At 41.8% G+C, this 14,655-nt stretch overlaps 1 protein-coding gene across 2 annotated transcripts in view; it reads right to left on the bottom strand.

Moving 5' to 3' along the window:
- The window catches only part of VGLL4 (vestigial like family member 4), an 89,540-nt gene that overhangs the window by 33,533 nt on the left and 41,352 nt on the right, over positions 1 to 14,655 (bottom strand). The window contains exon 1 of one of the 2 annotated variants that reach the window (XM_008506240.2): positions 12,051 to 12,583. The exons of the other annotated variant lie outside the window; for it this stretch is intronic. Coding sequence (XP_008504462.1) covers positions 12,051 to 12,132 — 82 coding nt within the window. The 5' untranslated portion in view covers positions 12,133 to 12,583. Of the gene's footprint in view, positions 1 to 12,050; positions 12,584 to 14,655 lie in introns of those variants that run through there. 2 annotated transcript variants of the gene reach the window in all.

Below are 14,655 nucleotides of genomic sequence, written 5' to 3'. Positions count from 1 at the left end.
TGCACACTGTTTCTTTCATAAAGATTTGAAGAAAAAGGTGCTATGCAAAGGTAAAAAAAGCATATTGCACTTAAACTTGAGCCTATTTTTAGATGGACTTGCAAGCTTTCACCATAGTTTACTATAAACATGCTCTGAACACCTTTTCTGACATTATTATTCTCCTTTGCTACATGTGGAAAAATTCAGAGTATCAATAAAAATGAGCTTTATAAAAGAGCCACGAGATCCAACATTGCACATTCAAGCAATATTTCTTTTATGCTCATTTTATTTTCCCCCAAACACCTGGAAGGCAGAAGGCTTGAGAGAGGATATAAATGCTGTATTTTTAAATTACGAACACAATATAAAAACACAAAGTAAGTTTTAAAAAGAAAAAAAAACCCACAGAAAAAGTAAAGAAATCTTGCTACTGCCTTTTCCCCACATGGGATGTGGCCAAGCAGCCCAACATCCCAAGCAGAAGATGGGACTGGAGGGCAGCCCATGGACACCCAAACAGCAGCTGCTGCCACTTCCAGGGTCACCAAGCTGAGCATCTCTTCCTAAACCCAGGTGAAGTGAGCAAATGCCATTAGTTCTAACAAACAAACAGGAAAAACTGTAGTTCCAGTTTGGGTTTTCTGCTACCTGACTGCAGAGCCCATCTGAAGTGGCCTCATGCACTTAAGGAACACAGAGCCCCTTCAACCAAGCTGGACAGAATCCTGAAGACACTAATCCACAGAGCAGCAGAACAGTTTCAGCCCATCTCCCACAAAGAATCCATTGTAATAAACAAAATCCCTTTGTCCCTCAAAATGGGCTCCAAAATCCCTTCTACAGAGGGAGCAATGACAACTGTGCAGGGCAGTCAAGCACTCTGAACCCAACAGCAAACTACATGAGCCATTCAGAGGAAAACAAGACAGTCTTTTGATCATATTATTCACAAAGAAAATGAGGAGGAGGTGTCAGCTTGCCAGTTCCTTATTTGCCCAGTTTTACTGTAACTGATGGCAGAAGGCTGAGATATGACCCAGTCAGCAGAAGAGAATGAATTCAAGCCCATCAGAAGCATGACAAGGTTAGAAAATATAGAGATCATTCAACCCACTGGGTCTGTATTATTCTGGGACACGACCCAATAGTCTTCCTCAGCTGTTGTACACATGTAGAGTTTTAATAACCAAAAACTTGTGAAGGTGATCTTCTAGAAAAGCTCCAGGAACAGTGTGGCTCGCGAGAGGGAAAGGAAAGGATGTACTGTCATTTCTCCAAGGTCAAGGTGCTGGTTTAAAGAAAGATACATAAAGTTACCATTATTCTGAAAGGATTCTCTCCTAAACAAATAGGCAAACACCACTATGAACAAAAAGATAAAATTAATTTTGTCCCTCTGACACAGCAGTTTTTAACCTCAGGTTCACAACATGCAACTAAAGTTAAGTCATTTTATTAGGGGGAAAAAAACCTCACTATGAAGAGACCCACAGAAAAAAACTGTATGCATTCACAGAGTACAGGAGTGTGAAATCCATTGCTCCACTAGCAGATTCAGCTGTTAAAAATCTGGTACCAGGGAACATTACCAACTCCTCCTCAGAAGGATTGAAGGTACTGGATGTGAATTAACACTCCTACCCACTCCACCAGTCAGCACGACTGCAGTACTGGGCTCAGTGGAGGTTGTCAGACTCAGAGATAAAAGGGCAGACAACCCTCTGGTGCTGAGGGACAGATGAGAGCCCTGTCTAACCCAGAGCTGGGCTGTTTATTTCACAAGAAGGAGAGTAGTTTATGGGGCCAAGTTGCAGGGTCACTTAAAATAAATGTTCTCTCCAAGGGGAAGAGAAAGCAGGAAAGATAGAGGGAGGGATTCTGTTTGCTACCAAGAAATTACATGCTGCCCAGACAGCCTTTCTCACAGTTTTCTGGGCACTGAGGGTGGGTTTTCCAGAACTCTCGAGAAAGAAAGGAACAAGCAGAAATCAGTATTTTTGACGTGCTCTTGACAGTCGTGGGATTGCAATGGGTGAGCAATACCAAACTCACTGTACTCGGACTTTTAGTTAAGGCTTTGTCTTACTCCTCTCTATACCCACTAGTGTTTAGCTGAATCTCCCTTTGGATTAACTTGTTTACTTACTTCAGAGCTAAGAAGCAACTCATTCCAGATAAAAGACAGAAAACAAAAAAACCCAAAAAACAAAACAACAGCCTCCCCCAAACAAACAAAACAACAAAGAAAAGACAGGGAAGAGCAGAAGGGTCGATATAACAAAGGTTATAAAGGTTAAACACACCAGTTGTATGCCTGTGTCCCACCATTCACTTGGTGCTAGATCCATGGGACCCAGACATTAATTCTTTCACTACACTATGATATCACTCCCTTGCTAATTACCTGTTAAATCCTTCTCCATTTTGCCCAAATTATGTGCATCCCAAAGACTTCTGCAGAGCTCTGCCTTCCACCACCCATTAAAGGTGCTCCAGCCCACAGTTAAGCAGCCACTCTATTAAATACCACTGGGAATTTTTCCTAATGGAACCAAACATTCACTCCGAGGCAGTGAGACACTGCATTCATTAAAAAGGTTTGGAAGTACTGCTTTAGGTCAGAAATGGGTTATCAGCTTGCTTCTTGCCAAACCATGCATTGTATGACCACAGTTGGACTGCTATTTAATTGGAGTTCCTTAGCCCAACTCATCTACTGAAGATAATTTAAAATTAACATCAGTGGGCACACTCCTTTTCTGCAGCTCAACAGGCCTCCAACATAAAAGAGCAGAGGTCCTGCAGCTCAAATGGAGGTATTTAAAATCCACCCCACTATTCTTAGTAAGAGCTCATTCCCTGGATCAGATAAAAAGCCTCAGCTCCCCATCACACCGAAAGGAGATTTCATCATCTCAGTTTAGAAGGGTTCCAGAGTCACAATAAATTTGAAGCCACAGCTCCTGTTCCCTCCCTTTCTGCTGACCAGAAAGCAAACACCTATTCCATACGTCATCAGCCCAAGTTTCAAAGATCAGAGTTTTTATCTGCTTAGCTGATTAATTAGAATTATTATTTGCACATCTCAAAACAAACAGGTAAAATCCCTTTTTGTTTACCAACATGTCACAGTAATATTTAGCAGCTGTGGCAAAGTATTCCAACCAAGGCACTTCCAATGCTGCTGTCAGCTTTATCCCTACCTGTGAACTCAACCAATTACAGCTTTTTCCCCCCTCTGTAAATAAGGATAACATTCACTATTTATTTAATGGGGAAAGCTGAAGGTTAAAGCCACTGCAGTTCTGTGAGGACTGGACTCTGCAGAGAGAATTAAAAATATATATCTACAAATACATTACAATGAGTATTACTATGTTTGTAATTGTACTTGCTCCTAAACGGACTCATTGAGAACCACGTGAAACCAAAGAGGGTGGTGGTTGATTTACTGAACTGTAAAGGAAAACTCAGTGCCTCCATAGATGAGCTGTTAAGGTAAGAATAATGTACCTCAAAGCAGTTAGTCTTAAAAATTAGGATTTTAAGGATTTTTAAAGGCAGGGATACATTGGTTCTGTAACACTGGTAAGAGAAGCTTTTTCTAAGAGACAGAAATTGGTGGAGAATCTGTAAACATCGTTGCTAATGCTGGAATTTTTGACACCTTTGGTAAATAGCTAAGTCTAATGTCTACAGCAAGACAAGAGCAAAGCATTCACCTCTTTAACTGCAGCCACTGGCTTTTGAGTATTCAGCAGAAAAAGTGTGCACGTCAGCATCCTCCCAGCTGGCTCCAGGAGATTTAATTTACGCCAACCACAGAGTGACTGCGATAGCTCTCTGAGATGCCACAGCATGAAAACTGAAGGGTGGGGGTTAAACAAGCAGCAATGCACACCAGATGTTTGAGGAGGACATCTAAAAGATCCGGAGCACAAGGAAGCATATTTAAAAAAAAAAAATAAATAAATCCCCTTCAATGCCATAAATATTTATACTAAATCCAAGAAACTGGCTGAGTTGAAACTTGTCCTGTATGAATCATACAGCACTTCCCTCACCCTATCTTCAGTTACTGTGTTCTGTATAAAACCACCACAAAGAAGGTGCCATAGTTATGTCAACTTCTTTTTCTGTATGCCGAGTGCTTTTTGTAGAGCTCCTGCTTTAGAAGAGATTACTTTCCAAAGAATATAAACAGAACAACTAAAGAGCCTTATTTTACTTGGCTAGTTCTTGTGCAGCATTTACTGGCCTTCCTAGGTAATTCAGATTCATAGAAGTAGCTTCCTTTTGACTGGACAAGCTTGACTTTCTTCATATGGTCATTTAATTACAATGCATCACAGAGAAAACAACTCAAATTTAGTAATCTGGAGAAAAAAAAAAAACATTTTCTGAAAAGTTCTGCTCTGAAAGTGGCACAACCTGCTAATTTCATAAATATCTACATTTATCTTCAGAATTGAGGCATACTGAACATTCACAATTAAATAACAACATTGAAAAGTCACATTTCCATCTTTGAAGTGCAACCAGAGTGCTCTCGTGCCGTATGTAAAACAAGTGAATACTAATTCCCAAAAAGACAACAGCTATTCCAAAATATCCACTTAGCACCTTTCTTGGGTCACTGTTCTTACACAAGGGATTGCTGGGCTGGACACTTTTTTAGAGAGTAAATACAAAGGCTATTGCCAACCTGCTGTTCTGTGATTTTTGGTTAAAATATAATAAATATTTCAATATTGGCTTATATTCCTGTACAGCAGTGCCATTCTTACACTGGCAAAAAAACATAAGAGAGATTTAGTAGATGAGCCTAACTACAACTCGTGTTTAAAGGCAAAAAAAATCTATTTCTGCCCACTGAGGAATAAATATTACGCTGTGCAAAGCAGGGAGGTGTAATGCTGAGTGGTTTCCATGCCTGCCCTGTCAAATGGGTTTCCAGGAAAAACTACTGCTTTTTAAACACAAGTGGTTCCAAACTTTTCCTGGGAGAGCAAATATATTTCCTGGAACCTGATAGCAACGTTTGGAAGAACAGGAGGAAAGTTATACACTACAATGCTTGATTCTCACAGTTGACAAGGAACACTCCAGAATGATGAGGAGTGAAAAAGAACATGTCTTAAAATAATTAAAGATACACTCTTGTAACAACATCTATTGCAAAAAGACAGGAGCCACTTTTATTGAGAAGGAACTAAGTTGGCACCTACCTACTGAAGCCACACAAATGCTAATATTACATTTTTTCCTGGATATCATCTACCTCCATCCATGGACACCACATTGGGGGTCGTCTTCCCCTCCAAAGACAAAATGAGGAGTGAAGAGCCACACAGCATTTTTGGATGGAAAAGTAGTGTGTACCACACACTACTATGTTCAACAAATTCTTGTTTTTAACACTATCAACAACAAATGTTAAAAGTGCAGAAAAAAAGGTGTTACTTTAAAAGAGTGATACCAAACAATGTCATGAACCTGAGGCAAAGAAAACACTCTAAAACCCCTTTCACACTTGGGCCCCCACACCCCTATTACTTTTTACCTGAGATGTTCAGGCCTCACACTCCTATTACAACCAGGAATCCAGGCATCTTTGATGAGGACTCACCACCTCACTGAAGTCTCTGGATGACTTTTTCTTGGACTGGAAGCAATGCTGTCGTGGTTGCAGGAACACCACAAGTGATACAAGAAAAAGCTGTCTGGAGCTCTTTCCTAACAACTAACATGCTTCAAGCAAGCCTTACCTAGAACCAGTGCCAAACTGCTACTGATGTTAAGAATGATGTTAAGAAGTCTTCCAACTCCATCCATCTGTAACGTGAGGTTTACAAGTTTGGCAGAGATAACCTTAATTAAGAGCTCAGCCTGTTCAAAACTGCCCTGTGCTGGGTGATGGACAGCCTCTCCTTTCACCCAGCCTCCCCAGGTACCTGCCAGTACACACCAGCTACCTGTGTCCTTACAGCAACCCATGGAGACAGGCCTGACAACATCAGCTTGCTTTTAGAAAAGCTGTCAGATGAAGCACCAAGGGAAATCTGACCCCAGGAAATCACAACTGCAGTCGTGGCACTCGGGGGGAGGGTGGGGGGATGAGTTTCTGCACCCACAGCCCTGGCACCACATCTCACAGGGCACAGACAGGCATCCTCCCAAAACACCAGGCTGAGGAGAAGGGAAACAAAGCCTCTGTGTGTCCAGCAACCCTTCTGTGCACATTTGTCAAGTAGTTTTCAGGGGGATGCTACAGACTGCAGGAGGAAGGGGAAAGAAAAAAATAAATTGGCAGGCTTTAAAAATAAATTAAAAGCAAACCCCCTCCTGATTCTTCAGTGTTGAAAAAGTATAATACCAGTCTTGTAAACTCTCCTCCAGAAACGTGTATTCATCACTACCTCATACTATTATCAGTGAAAAATTATAGGCTCTGTCCTGCTGGATTATTGTTAGTGTAAACAACTCTGCTAAATTGGTTGGCACGCTGTCTGCATGCAGCATGTTCAAACTCTGTAGTCTATTCAGCCAAAATCAAACATAAAGGCTCATCTGTATTAATCCTCCAGAAGAAATTAATAGACAACTATTTTCATGCAAAGCAGATCTTTAAAAAAAGAAAACCCAATACATATGGATGAACTTTTTCATTCATAATTTTAGATGCCACACAATGAAGACTGTTGTTGAAGCTTTATTTTTTTTCTCTAACAGTTGTCCTTACAATACAGTTCATTGTTCAAACTCTGGAGCAATTTAAGCTTTTTCAATGTCTCCTAAAATCCCTGGATTTATATCCAAAGAGACCTGGCACTGTAACAAATTTGACTTGTGAGTAACAAGTTACAGCCTTTAAGCAAATTGCTCATTAACACAGAATTCAACTTACTGATACAAACATCATTACCTTTTATCTCAGAAAAAAGTCCTATCTTATCTATTGAAAGCTGTGGTATAAGCCACTACTACATTTGCTGGGTTTTTTTTATTTCCTTGTTTGAGTTCTCAGTACAAATGCTGATGTAGCATCAAGGGCAAGGAGAACAACAGAACTCCAGGGAAAAGATGCTTATGTATGACCTAAATCTATCTTGCCTTTGATGAATGAGGAAAATAAAATGGATTTTTATGTCAGGACAGAAAAGGTTTTCCCAGCTTCATGCTAGGAGGAAAAAGAACACTGTGAAGCTGGAGCTCTCTGCTTTTTCCTGAAAATAAAAGACTTGGAAAAACAACCCAGAAAATGTTCTATAAACGGGGAACATTCTGTAGGTGCATCGTAATACACATGACTTTGAACAGAAATTTTACACTGCATTACAAACAAGAGCATTTAATTCACCATGAAGATTTTCATCCCAATTATCGTTCCACTAATTCTTAGTAGAAAAATAGTGTTAAAAGTCGTTTTATGTATTTACAAACTGAACTAAATTTCAGAGTTAATAAAAAAAAACCCATTACAAACCCAGAGTAAAATGCAAGGTCAGCAAAGAAACCTGATGGACATTATTATTTTGAACTTAAGAAAACACGTTACCTTCCATTAAAAAAGCAAATAAAGTTAGCAGAATCTGTTTCAGGCCCTGAGTTTGAAATCAAACATCTGCATTGGCCTTTTTTGGGAAGATACACAGGTATCTCAAGTGTCTTGCAGTGCCCTAAAATGATCTAGAACTCAGCATGCTGAGTGCTACTGCCACTTAAAGCTTCACTGTCACAGAAATCAGCGAAATTATTTTGTAATGTGCCATTCACTAAGCTTAAGCTATCCTGAAACTAAAAGGAGGTGGCTTGCTAGAAATCTGGATCCAATTTTCTTCATGAAAATAAATTTTTTAAAAATTCAGTCTTTTGGCCTGTCTAGAGGACTCTGTATAACTACTTTGAGTGCTCCAAATCCTCCAACATGCCCCAGGGAATTTCTCCTCATCTTATTGAGTTTCTTTCTACCTTTCCCAGCATAGCAGCTGGAGCCTGGAGAATGCAGTAATAACACAAAGCATTTGAAAAGGGGAGCAAGAGGAAGGATTTCTGTCTTCCAACTCCAACTGCAGGCTCCTTCCAATAAACAATAAAAGGAAACAAATCCTGTACTTGGAGACAGCACCTTCTCATACATATTCCACTGGCAAAGAGGAGCCAGAACTTGCCAGGCTGCCCCTGCACCAGTGGAAGAGATGGAACCCCCAATGATTTATCTGAACTCAGAGCCCTCCTGCCATTACCTCACACACAAGGCTCTCAGAGAAAAAATATTCAGCTAATGTGGAGTTTCCATTGCAAAACAAGATGCAGGTGTTCTACCTCTGAATACGTGCCCAGATCAAGTGGTTGATATTTGATAGGAAGCACTGGGAATGCCAGAATATAAGGGTTCTGCTTCCACAGCCTTTGCACCTCAGTGAGGACACAGTCTCCCAAGAGTTTTCTGATGTCTCCAAGCTCATTAGGAAGCAAACAATATGAAAGCCCTACTCATTAAACTGGCCACTGCTGGTAACTGGCAGCAAAGGTTTAGTACGACAGGATCAGATACAACCATGCAAAAAACTCAGCACCCAGATGCTGAGTCAACAATTCCCTAATTATTTCCTCTTTTCTTTCTTACTGCAGCAGGTTTATTACAATAAGTTGCTTGAAATGACTGATCATTGCACGGTGTCACTCTCCTGTTGACAAAGACCAAACATTCTCAGTTGAATGACTTAAACATTTTCTTTCACTGGAGAGAAAACACTCACATGTCTTTCTTCATGCAACTTGTTCAAAACCCCAGCACGTTGTTAAAATTAAGATCTTCATCCAGAACCAGAGAGATTGAAGTTAGTAATAATATTAAGAAAACACTCAAAAGAACATAATTTATCAGTGTAAAACAGGCAACTTGATGGAAGGAAATGGCCTTATTCTGTGGGTCAAACTTAGAGATCCTCTTTCAAAAGCCCTCCTACCTCATCTGTGATTAAAATCCTACTGGCTGTGGCTGCCTAATTTAAATAAAGTGTTGGGGCTGGAAATCATCTTGTCCAAACCTCACTGGCTCAATACATCAAGTTGTTCAGGACCATGTCCCTTCAGGTTTTCATTATCACCAAAGATGAAGACTCTACAACCTCCTCTGGGCAACATGTGTCAGACCAACCTCAAGAGTAGAATAAAATTTAAAAAATAAATATTCTTATGCTTGGGAAAACAGTCATCTCCATACTACAGTCAGATAAACCTGCAACACAACCATTATTTTTTTAAAGTCAATGGGAGAAGTTCTAGATTTTCCATCCCCCCCAAGCCCAACAAAAGGATGCTTTTCTGTCCAGATGAAGCAGAGCCCATCTATGCTAGTCATCATCCTACTTTCTTCCCCGACACCTCCACCAAGTGAGGGAAACTCAGACATATGGTTTATGAACTAAACAGCCCTCTGTCAACAGATGTGCCCATACTCATGTCATACATCAGTGACACAACTTAGGGACAGAATGAGACTAAGATACAGGTGAGGTTTCCTCCACCTTCCAGTCAGGGAAGACCAACCAAGTGCTGGCATTAACTCAGTAGCCTGAAGCCTGCAGATAAATTGCTATCAGCAACCCTTGCTAGGCAAGAAAAAGCAGAACTTTTGTCTTGGAATGCAAATTATATTCTTCTACTTGGTGCTGAACTATCAAACTATCATGGAAGAACTTTTCCTGTTTTTTCTGTATGGACCAATGCATCTCCCATCCACCAACTGCAGCTACCAATGAGTGGCACATAGTCCAGAGGTGAAAGATTAAAACCACTGGTAAGCCTCATAAAATGATAATGACACATTTCACCAGCATTCCTGTTACCTCAATAAGCAAAAGCAAGGGTTTCATGAGAGAATCTAAAAGAGTATGGAATTAATCTAATTTATTTCCTGTAACATACATCCCCATTATTCTTTGCCCTGAAATTTCAGGGCTATTTTCATACCTTATAATGTATTTGTATCTTATCCTTCATCTGCAAAAGTACTTTTCAGAAAGGCAACTCTTTAGAAGTAGTTCAAGGATGACTCTCACTAAATCCTAATTAACTGACTTTGAAAGGACACTTTGCTGTCAATACAGTTACTACAGAAGCAGTGTCTTTGAAAAGACAAGATCCATCACTGCTGACACAACTCACTTATAAAATAAATACTGTGGCATGGAAGATCTGTAGGCATCTCTGAGACACCCTTCAGGTTCAGTGCAGATGTTGCCAGTGTTTATACTTTTTAAACCACTGGCACATAAACACCTCACGATAAACACCACTGAAGTTTTGCTTTTCTTTTCTTCATTTTATGTGTGTTTATTTTAGTGTTAAAAATGTTAACTTCCATAATAAGGAAAATAGCAACAGATGTTTAAACTAAACAAAGATTGCTGGAGTAGAGTGCATTCATTTAGTTGTTCTTTTGAACTATTAAAGCTAAAATCTGGCTAAATAACAATACTGGAGAAGAGGGTGGGGAAAAAAGGGGCTGGAAAGAATCTTCCTCAACTATTAGGCATGACAATAATGACTTGAACTAATGGGCCAAAACTACAGTTTTTCTGCCTTATCAACAAAACACTAAGGAACATGTACCACATAAGTGGAGTTTTATGCAGATCTTCATGAGAACTGTCAATTGCCTCCAAAGAACCAGAAAGTTTCTTTCCCTTCTTTTTTTTTTCCCCCCTTTTTTTTTCCTCATTTTTTTCAGCTCGTTCTCTTGCTGTAAAGAAAAAAGCACGTGATAAAATCTTGAAAATGCAACTCTATTGAATCCCAGCTACACATTATTCAGTATTGCAGGCAATCCTCTGTAAAAAGGGATTTACTCAAGAAAATATATACATATTCTTGTAGGAAAGAAAAAGATAAAATTAAACTGATGTTTAATTTAACTGATGTTTAATGTTAACTGATGGAGCCCCTCCACTTCCTGAAGGGAAGAAATGTGCCATGCTGGTGTAATGATAGAAAAGATGGTGTTTTCCAACATGGGCTTCAGCCCCCTATCTTCTGGCCTGCTTTTTTTTTTTTTTTTTTCCTGGAGAGTTTGAACAGACAGCTCCTAGTTTTATGCATATGCCTTATTGTTTCTTCCCTGACAACTCCTACAAGTTTTCTTTTCCAAGTGAACGCGGAAAACGTTCCCGCTGAATCGGAAGAAAGATTTCTGCACCGTTTGTGTGTGGCTACAGCAAAAACAGTTCCACTGCCAAGCTGAGTTAGCTCAGTGGTGCCTTTCTTTCCAGGCAAAGCCAACCATAACCATTTCTCCCGGCTGCACGTAGGTAAAAGCTCCGCTCCGCGAAGAAACCGATTTCACCCCCGTTACCTCGGGCAACTTCCAAACGGGACTCGTCAGCGCTCACAGCACAGAGCGAACGCCAGCCTGCGTTAGCTGAAGGAAAATTCTGAGTCCAGAAAAAAGGGAAAAAAAAAAAAAACAAAAAAACAACAAAACCCGAAGTTTTCCAACTGGTTGTGTAATTCTTTCCCCGGGGACCCAAGCGGGGGGTGCGGTGGAGGGGCGGCCCCGGGCTGCGCAGGGCGGACAATGGGTGCTGCCGGGCGGACGTCCGGGCCGAACACCCCAGCCCTGGGGTCAGAACGGAGCTGGGGCACAGCTAGAGAGAGAGAATGGACATTCACACACACACACACACACACACACACACACACACACACACACACACACACACACACACACACACACACACCCTTCTTACAAACCCTTTCTTTTTACAGCTCTGGAAATCGCGGGCACACACTCGACCTGCCTCAAAAAAAAATCAATACGGTCCTTCTTAACTCACCTCATTAGTGTTTAAGAACACGATTAACACCAAAAACGCGCCTTCTATGAGGTAAAAAAAAAAAAAAAAAAAGAAAAATCAAAGAAAAAAACGGACTCCTTGCCTTAACAAAGCCCTAACAACAGTACGAGGGTCCTCGCAGCACGGATCTCCCCTCACAACTCCGGCGTCCCCACCACAGCGCACACACCCGACAAAGGACACCCGGCCTAAGGCAACCATTACCTTCATAGCACAGAATGCCGATATTGTTGTTCATCTTGTCCAAGTATTGGTAGTTCAACAGGTCCATCTTCATAAATAGCATTTATCGGGCTAGCAAAAAAGACCAGCTTCTTCGCTTGCGCCCAGGTTGAGGGAGAAGGAAGGCGGGGAAATGGTGCCCAGGACGCCCCCGGCTTCCCAAAGTTCAGCAGCCAAGGACAAGGGGAGCAGAGGAGAGGCGGAGGAGCGGAGCACACACCCGCTCCCTTTCCAGACTTCGGGAAACTAAAGTATACCGTGTCCTTCGGTTACAAAGGCGACTGTCTCAAAAGTTTTCAAGTCTTATTCAAATTATTAAAAAAAAATTAAAAAGCACGGAGGGGAAAAAAAAAAAAAAAAAAAAGGAAAGAAAAAAAATCAAAGTGAAAGAAGGGAAATTTCCTAGGACAAAGACACGGCAGTCCAGCTCACAGCCCGCTGCAAGTTCCCTGCACTGACATGCAGGCTATGCTTGGTATGACTCGTATGTAAACCAGCTTCCTCCGCTGCCGGGCGGGGAGTGAGCATGCTCGGTGGGGCCCTGGAGCTCCTCAAATGTCAGGGATGTTTTCTGCACAAGATCAGCCTCTAAATGCACCGAGTGTTCGAAAGAAAGAGGAGGCGGCGGCGGCGGAGAGGCCGGCCCGGGGAAAGGGGAGGGGAGGGGGGGTTTGCCCCGAGCATACGGAGATGGGGGAGTTGCTCTGGGCATAGAGAGATGGGGGAACTGCCCCAAGCACAGGGAGATGGGGGAATTGCTCTGGGCATAGAGAGATGGGGGAACTGCCCCGGGCATGGGGAGATGGGGAAACTGCCCCGGGCACGGGGAGATGGGGGAACTGCCCCAAGCACGGGGAGATGGGGAAACTGCGCCGGGAAGCGAGGGGTCTGCTCCGGGCAGCGGGCAGCCCGAGGACCTGCGCCGGAGCCGTGCCGGGGATGGAGGCGCCTGCGGCGGAGGCGGGTCCAAGCCAGGCCGGGGATTGAGGGGCCTGCTCCAGGCATGGGGCAGGGGCCGACCCAGGGTAACTGTTTGGTCAGGCTGCTGAACGGAGGAACTGAGCAAAATCCATCTGTTTAAAATTAATTTTTTCTCTTAAACGTTTACTTCATTTCCCAGCGTGGCCCCAGGCATATCCTAGTATTGTTGCAGTGAAAAATAATGGTGTTTTACAGTAATGGAACAGCTCAGCATCTCTGGTATGATAAAGACAAATTTAAAGAGCAGAGGTACTCTGGATATCTCTGAGTGCCTGCAGCCAGGTCCAGCTGCAGGCCCCTCAGCACACCTTTACACTGGGGTTTTTAAAAGGGCGATGAGCAGCTCCACAGTGTGTTTGGGATTGCTCCCAGCTGCTGGAGCTCCAGTGTGGATGACACAAATGACGGGGCTTTTTACAGCATTGCTCTCATCTCAGGATGTGGTCTGCCCGTCTGCAGGCCAAACCTTGGTCACAAAGGCTCTAGCTGCTTATACAGATGTGTGTGACACCACATTGGGGCACAACATCTGTATGGGGGTGTGTGCTAACCTCATTCTCATCAGTTTGCCTTTCCTGCATCTGATCAGCACCTGAAGCCTGACTGAAAAAGAGATAAATGCTGGGCAAGTTTGGTCTAAAACAAACAATGGAGTCCTAATCTTCCTTCTGCCTCTCTCTACCCTCTTGGATTTGGAACATAACTCATCCCTGCCTGCCTGGGATGGACAATTGTGAGGGTATACACAAAAACATACAGTCAGGGAGAATAAGAAACTTCCATCTCCACTTTGAAAATGTCATCCCTATGTTAGGGAAGGGAAAGGTCTTACAGAGGGAACTCATGGAATGACAATTTGTCAAGGCATTTTGAAAAGTACTGCTTGACTGCTCTGGATATTTCAGTGAGTCTATGTAATTTTCTTACAGTTACTACTGACAAATAGGAATAAGAAATTTAGCTCCAAGTAACCTTTAATTTATCTCCTTTATTTATCTTCATGGAACCCAAGTAAGGTTTCTTCTCACTTCAGATACAAAAGGTAGTCCTGACCTTTATCTACTTACAAATTACCTGAAAGGAATTCTGCATTGCTGGCAAGATGAAGGCCAAGAAGCCTGTTATTGATTATTTATATGCAGCAAGGGCACTCTCCTAATTGAAAGTACTATTAATCTTTATGACTTTAACATGATGTAAAAACTTGTGGGTACTTAATGCTGAGGTAACTGTTTCTTGGATGGTAGCTAATAAAAAGGTGTAGCTCGGGTTTTTTGCCACACAGGATTTGTTACTGCAGAAGTTGCAACCACAGATCTTCAGATCAAGTGTGCATGATATTTTCTAGAAAGAAAAATATTTTTAATAAAGAGAAGAACGTTATTATTTTCTAGCAAGGGGACAAGAATTTTCATGTCAAGTTCAAATATTTCTATGCCCATGTTTTAGGTTAAACCAGCCATCTAATAAAGGCATCAAAAGAAGTCTTAGTCCTTTTAAGATAGAAATGGCAATAAAAATCCGTACCTACAACATCAGCAAAAGATGCATGTTTCTTCAGCCTGAAATGCAAGTTTCTATGTAAGTATGCCCAAGTTTTTGGGAA

The sequence above is a fragment of the Calypte anna genome, chromosome 12 (genome assembly GCF_003957555.1).
Source record: "Calypte anna isolate BGI_N300 chromosome 12, bCalAnn1_v1.p, whole genome shotgun sequence".
NCBI classification, from domain to species: Eukaryota; Metazoa; Chordata; class Aves; order Apodiformes; family Trochilidae; genus Calypte; species Calypte anna.
This window is presented reverse-complemented; position numbering and strand designations above follow the sequence as displayed.